The sequence below is a fragment of the Lepidochelys olivacea genome (genome assembly GCF_965140295.1).
Source record: "Lepidochelys olivacea isolate rLepOli2 genome assembly, chromosome: 5".
NCBI classification, from domain to species: domain Eukaryota; kingdom Metazoa; phylum Chordata; order Testudines; family Cheloniidae; genus Lepidochelys; species Lepidochelys olivacea.
In genome coordinates, this window is record NC_140415.1 from 61,133,609 (window position 1) to 61,150,749 (window position 17,141).

At 42.3% G+C, this 17,141-nt stretch overlaps 1 protein-coding gene across 2 annotated transcripts in view; it reads left to right on the plus strand.

Annotated features, from left to right (window-relative positions):
• Positions 1–17,141, plus strand: part of SLF1 (SMC5-SMC6 complex localization factor 1) — a 76,791-nt gene that overhangs the window by 31,547 nt on the left and 28,103 nt on the right. For both annotated transcript variants that reach the window (XM_084628514.1, XM_084628515.1), the window contains exons 10-12: positions 347–484; positions 1,258–1,423; positions 14,871–15,018. In XM_084628514.1, the coding sequence (XP_084484640.1) occupies positions 347–484; positions 1,258–1,423; positions 14,871–15,018 (452 nt within the window). The remainder of the gene's footprint in view (positions 1–346; positions 485–1,257; positions 1,424–14,870; positions 15,019–17,141) is intronic.

Genomic DNA, 17,141 nt, shown 5'->3' on the forward strand with positions numbered 1-17,141 from the left:
ATAACTAACTTTCTTAATTTATATTTTTAATCTGGACATAGAGAAATTCCCTCCTAAATTGATATTGTATATGGCAAGTTTCATCCTGAGCAAAGTTTTGACCAAGTTTAAAGAATCCTTCAGTTATTCTCACTTTCATGTTCAAGTGTGACACCTGTAATAGGGTCACTATGTTTTGTCATTTTATTAATTATGATTATTTCTGAACTGCTGATTTGATTGCATTTACAAAACCTCACAACTATGTTACTGCAATTTTGGAACTAAAATGTCAGAATTGCATCGTGCATTGATTAGTCAGTAGATCATTTCAAACTTAAAGATTGTCTGGTGCTTTATTTTTCAGATCTTGCCTTTACTGCAAAGGTTTTTGTCATGCAGTCTCTGTTTCAGAAAAAATAAGTGAACAGAGGGTGGTTCACAAAGCATTACTCAAGTTTTTCTTTAATTTAGTGAATGCTGAAGTACAGGCTTTAACAAGAAGGTAAGTTTTATAGGAGAATACTTTACTTTACTGCTGCTGCTGCTGAAAAATTCAAACCCATTTCTCAATCCACAACGGAATTGTACTCTGTCTTTACTATGCTCGCTGTCTCTGAAATGGGATACAGTCCTCATAGAGGTTTGCAAGTGGTATTTGGTCATGCACTTGCTAAATGTTTCCTTTGAAATCTCTCATTTCTTTGCCTGTTTATAACTAGATTTCATTATGTTAAAAGAATATTCTGCCTGGATATTTGTATGGAGACTTCTGACTAATTTTTTTACATATTATTTTCCCACTATGTTACGTGTGTGGATAGGTGTTTAATTTTGTTTCATAAGGGTGAGGTTTTTAGCTTTGCAGTTCTTAGATTTTTTTTTTTTTATTGCCCAGCAAATTCTTAATTGAAAGACCTTGAACATACAGCATACATGTTGTCTTTTTTAATCTGTAAGCACTTGTATTATCTCATCCTCCCTATTTAATGTAAATGAATAGATGTATGTATGATTGCCTTATAAAGTAAAAATTTTCCTTTTGTTCCAACTGTAATTATATTTATATAATATTAACACAACATTTGAGTTCCTTCACTTTGGCTGTCATCATTTTACATATATTATTCATCAAAAATTGTGTATGATCTTTCTGTGCTTAAAAATTTCCAAACCTTTGTATGTTTTGACAGGAGACGTGTTATCTGTCTAGTAACTATAGTAATCAAATTGGCATAAAGCTTTAGGTTTTGTTCACTTTTTCTTTTTCTTCTATAGATTATGTGAAGGGGCTAATTCACAGCTTCTGCAAGTTATGCCACAGACAGTTCTTCTGAAGACCTTTTGGTTGGGAAGTGAAACCTCTCTGTTTTTTACCAAACAGATAAATATTCTGGTAGATTGGGTCATACATTCCTATAGAGAAAAGTTCAAAACAAATGATGTGAGTGTGATTCATTTTCTATAAAAAAAAAAAAAAAAGTAATGAAGGTCAATGTATTTTTTTTAAAAAGCATTTATTTCTTCACTCCTTTCTGAGAAACTACATTCAGGTATCAAAGCTGCTTGTTACATCTACCTTTTGTTGTGAAGCATGCTGACTTTTGCTCCGCAAAAGGAAATGAACTGCTCTATAAGGTTCTCATATATTGATCTGTAAAGAAGAAATGTAATGGAGTCATGAGTGGTTTTCTGTTTGCACTCAGATGTTCATATGCTTTTACCAGCAGGTGTTATTGCAGTCATTAGGGACATAAGGTTACGATGCCTTATCAAATAAACTGTAACCAATGAGGTAATTATCTTATTTTACAATGAAAAGTACTTTTTAGAAAAAAAATTATTCAGTAAAAATTGTCTGAGGATAGAACTAGTGAAACAAGTGGGGTTTTGTTGTTTTATATACCTTTTTTAACCTGAAGCTTTTTCTGTGAACTCACCAGTTTTCTTCCCAATCCCTTGAGTTTCCTTTGGTGCCTCATTCATCCAAACAGAATGGAAGACAACATAACTGCTGTTCCATAGCATGCTGGCTAGCAGGACAATGACCTGAACTGAAACTGGTCTATATACCACCCCTCCCTTGCTAAAGCCTTTCTAAAGTGTCTTTGACTATTCAGTTCCCATACAAAAGTACAAACTCGTCACCATTCTTTGAAAATTATTGTGAAAGTATAGAATACGAAGGCAACACACATCTTTTCAGCACTATCACAAGACAACTACAGAAAATGAAGTATTGTAGAAAGAAAAACATTTCCAATGTACTATCTGATTGTTCTGCATAGTGTGAAGAAGGCAGAGAGGTTTAAACACACTGAAAGCTTTTCTCAGGTTACTTTAATTATAACCAGTCCACCTACTGTTTTTGAGAGAGGGTGAAACAACCCATGCAGAAATAAAGTATTGTCCTTTATCCATGGTCAAGATATATACATATACATACATATATTTCAGGTGCCTAAATTTAGGCTTCCAAATCCATATTAGCAGCTTAATCAAGTGTCATGATTTTTTTTTTCCCAAAGATATTGAACACCAAGAAAGCAAATGTCCCGTTGACTTTCAGTGGGAATTTCAATACCGCTTGAAAATCAAGCCATTCTTTTAGGTTCCTAAGTGTAAATTCTGGAGCTTAAATGTAGGCACCCACTTTCTTTTTTAATCTTGCCCTTTCTTCTGTTCAAAAGTTTCAACTTTTTAAACCATACAGTGTTACAAGTTGTATTGTTTCTTCAGTAAGTACAATATTAACTTGTAGACAAGTAGACTACAGTATAAGGTGTATTGATTAAAAAGAAACAAACAACTTTTGATAAGACTAAACTGTAGAATCAAACATACACAGAAGTCTGTAATAGACTTAAACCTAAAGTATCAGTTGTCCTTTTCCACAAAAACAAGGTTCCCATTGCTGTTCAACTTTCATTTTATACTCTACATTGTATAACATCCCAGCAGATGTGAAATCTGGCCTTACAATGCAGCTATATTATATTGTTCCCTGACAAGCTACTGTGTTGTGGTGTTTTGCTTTGTTTTTTTAAATAGCCCTCATTCCTTAGCTGTGCATTTAATTTCTTTGCCTCATATTTTAAACAAAAATAAGATTGATAAAAATGTTTTGTTAGTAATCTTGTATGAATAACTTGCTCCCTGATATGTGCAAAGCTCAATTATTATCCCTTTCTATGTTTTCAGTTTTGAGCTATTGTCTGCAAAACATGGGTACCAAACTTTGTCTAGATAGTCAGTTTTAAATCCCTTAATGTAGATGAAAAGATCAGTTCAAAAGAAACACTCACAGGAGCAAATCCTCCCCATTGCTACATAGCTAGCTTTGCCTCTCTTTTCAATTTCTTTGTGTTAGAGGTGCAGAAGGAAAATTTGGAGTGTTTCTGTAGCATTGAGCTTAGCAAATAGGGAGCAGAATTCCCCTTCTCTCCATAAGCTTGGGCGGGAGGAGGATTGGTGAGAACCGTCTGTTTGTTATGTGAAGTAAGCAATCTTAAGTAAACCCTACGAAATCAAAGAAAATATTTAAGTGAGTTTATTTAGAAAAAGCCATTTTTCTGTCTTAAGATAGTCCAATAATTGGAATATTAAGAATCTTAAATCCAGTTAAGTCCCACTATTTTTCTGTTACCAATGTTTAGGTCTGCCTCTCCTCTCCAGGAACATATGCCAACCTTTTGGAGGTTAACTGGATAAACTTGGTATTTTAGTTTACAACAATATTTGCATATCCCAACAAATTATTACAAGAGTTTTAAATTTTAATCATTTGGCTGTGTCCTAGGGCATATCTATACTGCAATGTGAGCCCAGGGCTCGTGGGACTTGAGTCAGCTGATCCCTGATTAGAGAACCCAGGGCTTGAGTATCTACACTGATTGTTAACCCTATATGAAGAATTTTCTAACCTGGGCTGGAACATGGCGCTCTGGCATCCACACTGCAGAATGCAGACCCGTGTCAAACCAACCATATCCCAGACTCCCAAGCACCCTCCTGAAATGTGGCTGCTCTAGCCCTTTGACCATGGTGCACTGTGGGAAAACTTGACTGTCTGCCCTGCATGTTACAGGAAGTTTGAATGACCCATCAATACATCCTGTCGAGCACTCATTTTGTCTGTGCATCCCCACCTGCTGGAGCCAGCAACATGGAAGAGATGCCTTTTGCTTGTGCTTTCACTCCTGTGTCAGAAAATAGGGAGAGCATCCGTGAAATGCTGGGAGCATTTTGATGGCGTTTTCTGACCCACCAAAGGCACCCAACATAGTTTATGATGGAGAAGGAGGAGGGCACAGACATGGAAGGCTCGAACTGGCTGATGCTGTTCATGACACTCAGTACAGCCACTGGTGCCCCCTACATAGACCAGTGCTTCTGGAGTAAGGCCACAAGCATAGCCTGGTGGAATTACATCATCATGCAGACCTAGGATGATCAGCAGTGGTTCCAGAACTTTAACATGAGGAAAGTTACATTTTTAGAGCTTTGCAAGAAGTTTGCCCCGACTTTCCCAGTGTAAAGACACATGCATGAGAGTGGCCTAGCCAATCCAGAAGTGGATTGCTGTAATCATCTGGAAGCTGGCTACTACGGATTGCTACAGGCCCTCTGCCAACCAGTTTGGTGTTGGAAAGTTTGACTGTAGATAGAGTGGTGGCGGAGGTTTCTGAGGCAATCAGTCAAGTGGTTTACCCCAAGGAGGTCAGTATAAAAGATATTCCTGAATTAACTGCTGGCTTTGAGAGAATGGAGTTTTCATATTGTGCGTGGCCATTGATTGCACTCATGTGCCCACAGTTTATGCTCCTTTAGGAGGACAGAGAGTACATAAACTATCATTGTGCAGGCCCTCGTGGACTACAGAGGTCAATTTTTGTGAATGTCAATGTGGGTTGCACTGGAAAAGTTCACATTGCCAGGGGTTTTTTTTTTTGTTTTTGTTTTGCCAATCAGGAGTCTACATTCATGGACAGGCTGGGATGCTATTCCCACCAAATGACATTGTCATAAGCAGAATTACTGTCCCCACCATTATTCTGGGGGACTCCTTGTACCTCCATTTGCTTTGGCTTATGAAACCATACGCTGATTTCAGAGGCCCTGGCAGAAGATGGTTTAATTACACTCTCAGCCAGTAAGAATGGTTGTTGAATCCGCTTTTGGTAGATTGAAATCCCATTGGTGATGTCTACAGAATCATTTGGATTCCAGTGTAAGCAGTGCTGTCCACATTACAGTGGCTTGCTGTGCTCATCACAACATTTGTGAAGCCAGAGGTGAGCTTTTTCCTCCTGAATGGACCCATGACAGTGAGGGGCTGCTGAATCAGGATACTCAGCCAGAAAGTAAACCTACCACAACTGGAACTGGATGCACCCAGGCCCCAGAAGTCAGACATGCTTTGTGTGCCCACATTATGGACTTGGATGGCCCAATGGAACTGGGGGGACAGTACCTCTATGAATGTGTTTGTGGGTGAGGGGATGGGGCTCATTGATTGTATGGGTGTATGTGGCTTCAGTGCTTGTGGAGGGGTAGGGAGTTGATTGCCATGCAGTGTACTCATGAATGACATGACTACTTATCAAATGGGGTGGAGGGGTTCACAGTATGGATTGATGTAAGGAAGTGATTGAAATACGGATTGATGTAGATAACCGTATTGAGGAATTGAGGACAGAAGCAACTTTGTCTGTACAAAGTGCAAGCTGGTCTCCATATTGGAAGAGAAGATTGAAGGTCTGGAGCAACAGATAACGACCCTGCGTTGCATATGAGAATCTGAGGATTTTTCTGGACAAAAGTCAAGATATGCTTCTACGAGCACAAAGCTCTAAAGATTTAGAGCAGGTTGCACAGCGGAGCCAAGAGGCCAGTGAAGAAGCTTGGCAACATGTGACCTCCAGAAGAAGGGGGAATTTCCGGGTTCCAGCAACGCAGACACGGGTAACTAACCGCTTTCATGTTCTGTCCACAGGTACCATTGCAGAGAGTGGACCAGATGATACGCCTGGGAGGAGAAAGCAGAAGGAGACTCTGCTGGTTGGGAGGCAGGAGATGCACTGTCCTGAGATTGGGGCTTCCACGGCCACCACTCCCAAGAGAAAGAGGCAGGTGGTGGTGGTGGTCGGGGACTCTCTCCTCCAGGGGACTGAGTCATCTATCTGCCGCCCTGACCGGGAAAACCGAGAAGTCTGCTGCTTGCCAGGGGCTAAGATTCGCGATGTGACAGAGAGACTGCCGAGACTCATCAAGCCCTTGGATCGCTACCCCTTCCTGCTTCTCCACGTGGGCACCAATGATACTGCCAAGAATGACCTTGAGCGGATCACTGCAGACTACGTGGCTCTGGGAAGAAGGATAAAGGAGTTTGAGGCGCAAGTGGTGGTCTCGTCCATCCTCCCCGTGGAAGGAAAAGGCCAGGGTAGGGACTGTCGAATTGTGGAAGTCAACGAATGGCTACGCAGGTGGTGTCGGAGAGAAGGCTTTGGATTCTTTGACCATGGGATGGTGTTCCATGAAGGAGGAGTGCTAGGCAGAGACGGGCTCCATCTTACGAAGAGAGGGAAGAGCATCTTTGCGAGCAGGCTGGCTAACCTAGTGAGGAGGGCTTTAAACTAGGTTCACCGGGGGAAGGAGACCAAAGCCCTGAGGTAAGTGGGAAAGCCGGATACCGGGAGGAAGCACAGGCAGGAACGTCTGTGAGGGGAGGGCTCCTGCCTCATACTGAGAATGAGGGGCGATCAGCAGGTTATCTCAAGTGCTTATATACGGATGCACAAAGCCTTGGAAACAAGCAGGGAGAACTGGAGGTCCTGGTGATGTCAAGGAATTATGACGTGATTGGAATAACAGAGACTTGGTGGGATAACTCACATGACTGGAGTACTGTCATGGATGGTTATAAACTGTTCAGGAAGGACAGGCAGGGCAGAAAAGGTGGGGGAGTAGCACTGTATGTAAGGGAGCAGTATGACTGCTCAGAGCTCCGGTACGAAACTGCAGAAAAACCTGAGTGTCTCTGGATTAAGTTTAGAAGTGTGAGCAACAAGAGTGATGTAGTGGTGGGAGTCTGCTATAGACCACCGGACCAGGGGGATGAGGTGAATGAGGCTTTCTTCCGGCAACTCGCAGAAGCTACTAGATCGCACACTCTGGTTCTCATGGGTGACTTTAATTATCCTGATATCTGCTGGGAGAGCAATACAGCGGTGCATAGACAATCCAGGAAGTTTTTGGAAAGCGTAGGGGACAATTTCCTGGTGCAAGTGCTAGAGGAGCCAACTAGGGGGCGAGCTTTTCTTGACCTGCTGTTCACAAACCGGAAAGAATTAGTGGGGGAAGCAAAAGTGGATGGGAATCTGGGAGGCAGTGACCATGAGTTGGTTGAGTTCAGGATCCTGACACAGGGAAGAAAGGTAAGCAGCAGAATACGGACCCTGGACTTCAGGAAAGCAGACTTCGACTCCCTCAGAAAACGGATGGGTAGGATCCCCTGGGGGACTAACATGAAGGGGAAAGGAGTCCAGGAGAGCTGGCTGTATTTCAAGGAATCCCTGTTGAGGTTACAGGGACAAACCATCCCGATGTGTCGAAAGAATAGTAAATATGGCAGGCGACCAGCTTGGCTTAACGGTGAAATCCTGGCGGATCTTAAACATAAAAAAGAAGCTTACAAGAAGTGGAAGGTTGGACATATGACCAGGGAAGAGTATAAAAAAATTGCTTGTGCATGTAGGAATGAAATCAGGAGTGCCAAATAGCACCTGGAGCTGCAGCTAGCAAGAGATGTCAAGAGTAACAAGAAGGGTTTCTTCAGGTATGTTGGCAACAAGAAGAAAGCCAAGGAAAGTGTGGGCCCCTTAATGAATGAGGGAGGCAACCTAGTGACGGAGGATGTGGAAAAAGCTAATGTACTCAATGCTTTTTTTTTGCCTCTGTCTTCACGAACAAGGTCAGCTCCCAGACTGCTGCGTTGGGCATCACAACATGGGGAATAGATGGCCAGCCCTCTGTGGAGAAAGAGGTGGTTAGGGACTATTTAGAAAAGCTGGACGTGCACAAGTCCATGGGGCCGGACGAGTTGCATCCAAGAGTGCGAAAAGAATTGGCGGCTGTGATTGCAGAGCCATTGGCCATTATCTTTGAAAACTCGTGGCGGATGGGGGAAGTCCCAGATGACTGGAAAAAGGCTAATGTAGTGCCAATCTTTTAAAAAAGGGAAGGAGGAGGATCCTGGGAACTACAGGTCAGTCAGCCTCACCTCAGTCCCTGGAAATATCATGGAGCAGGTCCTCAAAGAATCAATCCTAAAGCACTTACATGAGAGGAAAGTGATCAGGAACAGTCAGCATGGATTCACCAAGGGAAGGTCATGCCTGACTAATCTAGTCGCCTTCTATGATGAGATTACTGGTTCTGTGGATGAAGGGAAAGCAGTGGATGTATTGTTTCTTGACTTTAGCAAAGCTTTTGACACAGTCTCCCACAGTATTCTTGTCAGCAAGTTAAAGAAGTATGGGCTGGATGAATGCACTATAAGGTGGGTAGCAAGTTGGCTAGATTGTCGGGCTCAACGGGTAGTGATCAATGGCTCCATGTCTAGTTGGCAGCCGGTGTCAAGTGGAGTGCCCCGGGGTCTGTCCTGGGGCCGGTTTTGTTCAATATCTTCATAAATGATCTGGAGGATGGTGTGGATTGCACTCTCAGCAAATTTGCGGATGATACTAAACTAGGAGGAGTGGTAGATACGCTGGAGGGCAGGGATAGAATACAGAGGGACCTAGACAAATTGGAGGATTGGGTCAAAAGAAATCTGATGAGGTTCAATAAGGATAAGTGCAGGGTCCTGCACTTAGGACGGACGAACCCAATGCACCACTACAAACTAGGGACCGAATGGCTAGGCAGCAGTTCTGCAGAAAAGGACCTGGGGTAACAGTGGACGAGAAGCTGGATATGAGTCAGCAGTGTGCCCTTGTTGCCAAGAAGGCCAATGGCATTTTGGGATGTATAAGTAGGGGCATAGCGAGCAGATCGAGGGATGTGATCGTTCCCCTCTATTCGACATTGGTGAGGCCTCATCTGGAGTACTGTGTCCAGTTTTGGGCCCCACACTACAAGAAGGATGTGGGTAAATTGGAGAGAGTCCAGCGAAGGGCAACAAAAATGATTAGGGGTCTGGAACACATGACTTATGAGGAGAGGCTGAGGGAACTGGGATTGTTTAGTCTGCAGAAGAGAAGAATGAGGGGGGATTTGATAGCTGCTTTCAACTACCTGAGAAGTGGTTCCAGAGAGGATGGTTCTAGACTTATTCTCAGTGGTAGAAGAGGACAGAACAAAGAGTAATGGTCTCAAGTTGCAATGGGGGAGGTTTAGGTTGGATATTAGGAAAAACTTTTTCACTAGGAGGGTGGTGAAACACTGGAATGCGTTACCTAGGGAGGTGGTAGAATCTCCTTCCTTAGAAGTTTTTAAGGTCAGGCTTGACAAAGTCCTGGCTGGGATGATTTAATTGGGGATTGGTCCTGCTTTGAGCAGGGGTTGGACTAGATGACCTCCTGAGGTCCCTTCCAACCCTGATATTCTGTGATTCTATGAATAGTGTTGGCAAACTAATTCCTAATTGTCCAAGATTGTGTTTACCTTTATACATTGTGTGTGTGATGTGATGTAGTGATAGCAATAAACTTTCTTGATAAAATAAAAAGCTGTATTTATAAACATGTATTAGAAAAGTACATTAACCTATTCCGAAGCACCCATAACAACAAAACCTTAAAAAAAAAAAAAAAAAGTGTATGAACAAGCGCAAAGATAGAATCATGTACAAGACAGAAACCCCTTACTGTTGCATGTGCTCTGGCCCCTGTTTAACTTTCCCCTTTCTCACCCATTTGCTGTGCAGTTCGTGCTGGGGAATGTGGGTGGAGGTATGCCTGGGGAGGGAATTAATATGGAAGATTGCAAGGGGCAAAGTTGCCTTGCCGAGCTACTCCTGGGAGGCCCGATTTGCATCAGCCACCCAGCCATAGAGTTTTCCAAGCTGTTGCTGGACTGCATCAGAGCAATACCCTGTAGGGGACTCAGGCCATGGTGTGGGTGATGCAGCAGGAGCCGGTACTCTTGTAGCCATTAGTGATAGCAGCAGCTCAAACAATTCTTTCTGCTGAGCTCTATCCTCCTCTCTTAGCTGCAGCTCTTGTTCCAGGAACTCCAAAGCAAGTGCCTGCTCCCACGCTGAAACCCTGTCCTCAAGCTATGCAGCCAGGCTGAGGTTTTCCTCTTGCCTCTCGCCATGCCTTCCTTCTAGCCATATGGCCCTCTCTTTTTTTGGTACTGGACCTACTTATTGGCCCGGTCCATAATGTCAACCATAAGTTCATCATGGAAATGCTTCCTCTTGGAATGGCCCAGGCGTCTGCTACAATGTGAGTGAGCTGTCGACATACTGCAGCCAGTAGAAGTAGAAGAGGAGCCTGGAATAGGACAAGACACTGAGGGTTATTGTCTGGTATATCTCAGTGCAGTGAAGGCCACTCTTCAGCACCAAAGACGAGCTCGACGGCCTCCAGGCACTGATCGCACTCGCTGGTGCTGCATAAGAAGCAAAGAAGAGCCGAGGGATGCGAGTTGCCAAAAGTAAGAGCAGTGGAGCTTGATGGTGCCCACCGAGTGTGTCCCGTGCTGGGACATTTGGCTCCTGCTCAGGCAAAACGGTCACCGTTGACTCTGGCCGCACAGGTGAACCCATTGAGTCTGGTCCTGTTGGACTCTCCAGAATGGGACAGCCAAATGGGATAGTTGGAACTGCCATCCACCCCAGACACGTTCGAGGCCACGCTAGAGATGGCTGCCCTGCAGTCTCCAACAATGACAGCACCGGCACCGCACGGAGGGGCTGTGCTCTCCAAGGGCAAACTGGCCATGCTCCAGCACTGGTCATCCTCACCTTGGCACCACTCTCCGGCACTGTCCTGCACGGCACTGCTGTGGTCTCAGAGGTCAGACTTGTCTTCGGGGTCGGAGCCGGAATCATATGTCTTAAGACGGAGCCGGCACCGCTCTCAGTGTTTGAGGCGTGAAGGACATCAAGTCTCCATGATGCCCTGGCCACTGTAATGGTAGGCGCACACGTAGTGGACTTGCTGGACCCTATGGGCATAACATCAAACACCAGAGCTCCAGGTCCCTGTCAATTACCTTGGACAGGTGAGGCCCCCCCGTCTTCCTCAATGATGAGGGAACCTCCGCGGGGATCGGAGCCCAGAGCCCAGTTTCTTCATTTCCTCAGTATCTTTATGGGTTGTCCTTAGGAGCATCTTCTTTTTATGAATATGTAGTTTAATTATATATGTATTGGGGTTGTAATTCTTTCTTGACAGTTATATTTCCTTTGTCTTTGACAGGAGATTCTTAGAACATCTTTAAATGTAGTGTTTTAGTTCTGTTCAATCCATTTTCTGAGAGTGTTTTCAGTTTCATTAGGGTCTAACAGGAAATAAAATTCTGCCTCCAAAAAGTCCAAGCACTCCTATGCTTTTATATAAACATTTTTTAGTTTGCAAAAGTTTTTTAATATTAAATAATTCTTAGAGAGGATTTACCTTAAATAGTTATTAAGTTGCTTCTTCAAAAAATTTTTTGGCAAGATGATGATTCTTGTCTTCCTGAGTTGGTTGGGGGAACTGCTTGAGCACTGTGTAATTATTTTCCCATTAATATAAATATTCTATACTCAGATAGCTTCTTGTATTGGTAATCAGTTTAATTCAGGTTAGTACAAAAGTGTTTTATCATTTACAAAACAGTGATAGTCGGAATACTAGGAGCTTTGCTTTTAGCTAATATTTGCAGGTATGCATTTCACAAAGGTGTTTGTCATTTCAACATTTGAGACACACTCAGATTTACAAAGCCATTGTTAATTTTTAAATACCAAAATCATTGATAAAAGGTCTCTTCATCATGTATAAGATTCTTGCCTTCAATTATATGCTAAAACTACTCATCAAAATATTACACTAAATTGCAGAAGGACTATGTAAAAATGCAAGGGTTAAAATATTTAGGAAGCAGAGTAGAATTGTACAATAGCACTATAGATTATTTTAATACTTTGGTTTGAAGTTTTCTATTATGGTTAATAAATAGGAGCTATATAGTTGCATAGTGATTGTTGCCATGCATGATAGTAATTTCCATATTTAATGTAGAAGTTAACTGAGACTTTTTTATACACATACTTTTTCATTAAAGTATATATCACTACTATTTTTGGCAATTTTCATTTAAAATAATTTCATGCATTTTCATAGGCATTAGTTTTAGTGGGTTAGGATACCATTTTCTTTATATGTAGCATTGAAGCATTCTCTTCAAATCATTAACTAAACAGAAGTGCTTAGTTTATGCAAATGTTGTTTTATCACGTCAGCCAACTGAACGTATGCCAGTCCTGCCAGCTGACATCATAGCAGTAAATTTCATTATCAAGAATCTGAGAATACAGTAGGCTTTCCTTGGCAGTGCACAGAGGTGAGATACTTAATTGTGGAGGAGTTGTAGCTCCAATTTGTGCATCTGCTAAATTGCTCTGCAGCTCTTTGATATCTGTTTTGTAGAACACCATTAACATATGCTCTATAAGCAGGTTTCTGGAACAGTGCCAAAAGTGGCTCCATGTGGTCTCTGCTCTAGATTAAATCTCTGGAGTGGTGAGAGAGCTGGCCAATCAGCACCCTTCCCCCACCCCAACTGGTTAGTGGGTGCTAGAGACTCCAAGGGGAGGTGGGAGAAGCTACCTGGTGTCCCTCATCAGCGAGTGTCTCCCTCCCTCCCTCACTGCTGGGACTGTCCCCTTTCATTGCTGGCCCCATCCGTTGCATTTTGCTCTATAAGCAGCTGTTATCCCTCTTATACTTCAAGATACCTACAACCTTTGCCAGAAAGAAAAATCAGGGAACAAGTAGGATGGAGAGGTGGCTGAGGAACAGGAGAAGGAAACAGAATATCTGGCTCTCTTCCTAGATATACCCCAGACTACTTACGTGACCTTGGGCAAATCACTTAATCTCTCTGCAGTAATTCTGCTTATCTCAGTGGTCCACAAACTGCGGGGCGCATCCCCCTAGGGGTCTGGGCCCCTCAGGAGGAATGTTGAGAAGGAGGGGGGGATGCACGGCAGGGCCTGGACCAGCCCCCACAGATGGGCAGGGAGGGAGCAGCATGCAGACAGATTCCATTAATGATAAGAGGGGGTGTGACTGGAAAAGTTTGCGCACCGCTGGCTCTTAAAAGTGCATTATAACAAAACAAATTTAAGTTCTGTTAATCTCTTCTGCTTTCTATTCCTGACTCTTAGGAATGTTTAAAAATACGTATATCAAGCAGGGAAAAAGTGTGCCACTCTTTTTTACCCTTCCCCTGCCCAACTAATCTCCTCAATTCTACCTTCCTCACTTTTTTTTTTTAAATAAAATTTCTCACTCCATCTTAAGTAAAGTATTAGTTTTTCTTCATTTTACTGAGTTCTAAGTGGAGACTGTCCTTGTGTATTAGATATATGGACTGTGTGTGTGTATTCCAGAATTGGTTTAGAGATACCTTAAGTCTGATTTGTCCCATAGTCTCTATTATTCTTTCATAAATCTCCGTCTGATTTATGAAACTTGTACTTTCTCAGTCATTGGTGCTTTCTAATTCTGCTAAGAGAATCGTTTCTAATAAAAATTTGATCCTCAACCAGACTTTGGTCTCAGAGAAATATCAGACGTAACTGGTAATTAGACGTAACTTGGTGTAATTGATATACTAACATAAAAAATGGTCCCAGTTCATAATTTTGTTGCACAAAATGACCATCATTTTTTCAGGTTGAAAACATGAGAGAGAACTTCTTAAAGGAGATGAAACTGTGCTATTTTGTTCAGTACAGTTTCTTGCACCAGATCTCACATGTAGTATGATGCAAGATTTAATATACAATATGTGGGCTGGAGCTTCAGTCAAAGAGCTAAACTTTGTTTTTCACTGCTAAGGATTGATGAGGGAGAGGTGGAACCTTGGGTACCTTAACATTAGTGAATAGGTAATAAGACCTCACAAGTCACAATGCCTCCTGAGCACTACATTCAAGATTTGTAAAAATATTGGGTACACGTTTTTAAAAAGCTGAAGCTTATTCTTTTTCCCATGCCTAGTCCTCTATAGCAGGTATGGAGGGAAGGGATAAGGCTTGTATCTCCATCTCCATTCCTCCCAAACATGCCCCTATTGGGCTGGGTAGAATTATTGACAGTACTAAGAAAGTTCCCCATTCCAAAATGCTAGGAGACAGAGTTTGCCTGTCTCCTGCACTTGTGTTCTGCGGCGCAAAGGACCTCTACATCTTCACCTGCCTCTAGCAAATCCATGTCTCGTCATAATTTAGCTTTAAACTTATATTTGATGATATCTTTGGAAAAAATAATTTTAATGAGCAACAAGGGAGGAAGATTTCTGTAAAAGTAAATAAACAGCTTAATTGAAGTAAATGCACAACTTGAAATCATTTATTTAAACCCAGATTTAACTAAGTCTCTCTTGTGTGTGACTTTAAGTATTGATCTCATTTTGCATGTGTTTGTTTTTAAATACTGTAAAGCACTTTCTTCTGAGTGTTCAATTGACTTGTAATTAATGGCATGTTAATCATATAAACCTACCTGCAAGAGTTAGCCCTGGAGCTGGAGAAAGTAGTCTTTGAGAAAGTTAATTGTCAGCAGAGTGGATCTTTGTTGTTGCTGCTTTTACCAAACCATTATCGTTTTGTTTTGGGGTTTTTGGTATTTCATAAGGCTATTCTACAAATACTACGTATTCTGTTTTAGGTCTTCAAAGATGAAGTAACTATGCTGCTAACTGGAATTCTTGGAACTGTAGTAGAATATTGGATTCTTTCAGGCTTCATGATGGACAGAAACGTGTTGCATCAAGTGGCAGATGACCTGGCAAATTACATTGCCATTTCATGTGATGGTGAGTGTCTGGGATACATTTTATACTCTCTTTTCAATGTTAGTCTCAGATATTAAAATCCTAATTTAAGTTTCCTGTTTAAACTATTTTGCCTTTCATTATGCCTGTGCAACCTCATTTTATAGATATTTTAAAATATAAAAGGGGTAATGTTTGATTCTTCAGTCTATTAACTGATGCAAGGGCCAAAATTTAATAGGCTTTCCTGGCAGATTTGTGCCGGACAGGTTTTTTCATCAGGCTCCAACTCTTGTTAAAATCCCTCTTGAATTGCAGAATGGGAGCTGTGCTACAAATGCTGTTAGCCCAGGAAGAGGCTCAGAACCTGGAAGGTTTACTGGGATCTCATCATCCCCCATATCTGCTGGGACTCCACTAGGGACACCTCTGTTAGGTCAGATTATTCCTTCAGCTCTTGAGACTCGGCAAACTGGACCCTCCTCACTGACCAAAGACTTTTTTTCAACAAATTTGAAAATCACTTTGAATTCTCATGTCCAGTGCTCCTTGATATTATATTATAGCACATCATAAATGTGATCAAGTCATGATCACTTGTACATAAGCTACCATAAATTTTTAGTTCTGTGATCAGTTCCTATTTATTTATTAAGAAAAGGTCTAATACAGAATTCTCTCATGTTGTCTGCAACACTTTTTGGGTTAGGAAATTGTCATCTATAATGTTTAAAAATTGCAAGGTTGTCTTAGTACTGGCAGCGTGAGAACTCCAGTTTCCAAACTGAAAACCCCCATGATCATGCATTATAAATAGTTGCATAAGGAAGTGGTCATCCTGTTTTCTAGTGTGATTTGGTGGTCTGTAGCAGACACCAGCTAATACCTTATCTTATGCTTTATCTGTTAGCACATTGCTCCATAAGCATTCAGGATCATTTTCTTCTAGTTATCAGTAAGGCTGTGATTCTGTCATGGAGGTCACAGAAGTCACGGATTCCATGATTTTCCGTGACCTCCATGACTTTCACAGCTGCAATGGCTGATGCGGCTGATCTCTGGGCTGTGAGAGCAGCTGGCCCTGGGGAGCACCCAAGCAGGGATGGCTGGGAGCAGTCAGCCCCTGTTGCCAACTCAGGGGCTAGCTGTTGGCCCCCGCACCACCACAGCAGCAGTGTCCTGGGGGCCCCCAGAGCAGCAGTATCTGGGACCCCAGGAGCTGCTAAGTTTTAGTCAGAGGTATTTATTAGTAAAAGTCATGGACGGGTCCCGGGCCATGAATTTTTGTTTATTGCCCATTACCTGTCCAGTGTTAGGATATAGATATTCAGGCCTGTGTGTAAAGGCCTATACCCTAAGAATTTAGGTGTATTCTTATCACTTGGCTAGTTATAGAGGTATAAAAGAATCAAAATCACTGTCTGCCAGTGTAAGGTCCTTCTCTTACTGTGACAGTCTGAGGCCCTGTTCTTAGGTTAAGGCCTTTGGCTAAGCAGCAGAGGCAGCCATAAGCTGGGAAGCGACCGGTCACCTCCTCGCATTCCAAACTAGTCACATTGAATGAAGGTGCTATTGGGTTGTTAGGAATACAGTCCTGTCCTGATAATGCCTATTGCCTCCAGAGAAAGGGAAGTGCCTAGAAGATGTAAAAGGAAACTTAGTTTGATAGCATCCTGTCTGGCAAGAACTCACTTATCAATAGCTGGGATGTGAAATCCTCATTTCTGTGTTTGTTCTATCACTGTAGTCCCCATTTCCCCATTGTTTGTCTGTATAATCTCTGTCTGGTTCTGTGATTGTTTCTGTCTGCTGTATAATCAATTTTGCTGGGTGTAAACTAATTAAGGTGGTGGGATATAATTGGTTACATAATCATGTTACAATATGTTAGGATTGGTTAGTTAAATTTCAGTAAAATGATTGGTTAAGGTATAGCTAAGCAGAACTCAAGTTTTACTATATAGTCAGCAGTCAATCAGGAAGTGATTGGGTGGGTGTGTGGGGGAGAAATGGGAATGGGGGTGGGGAAATTGGAATCATGTTTTGCTAAAGGGGGAAATGAGAACAGGGATACAGGAGTAAGGCTCTGTGGTGTCAGAGCTGGGAAGGGGGACACTAAGGAAGGAAACTGGAATTATGCTTGCTGGAAGTTCACCCCAATAAAC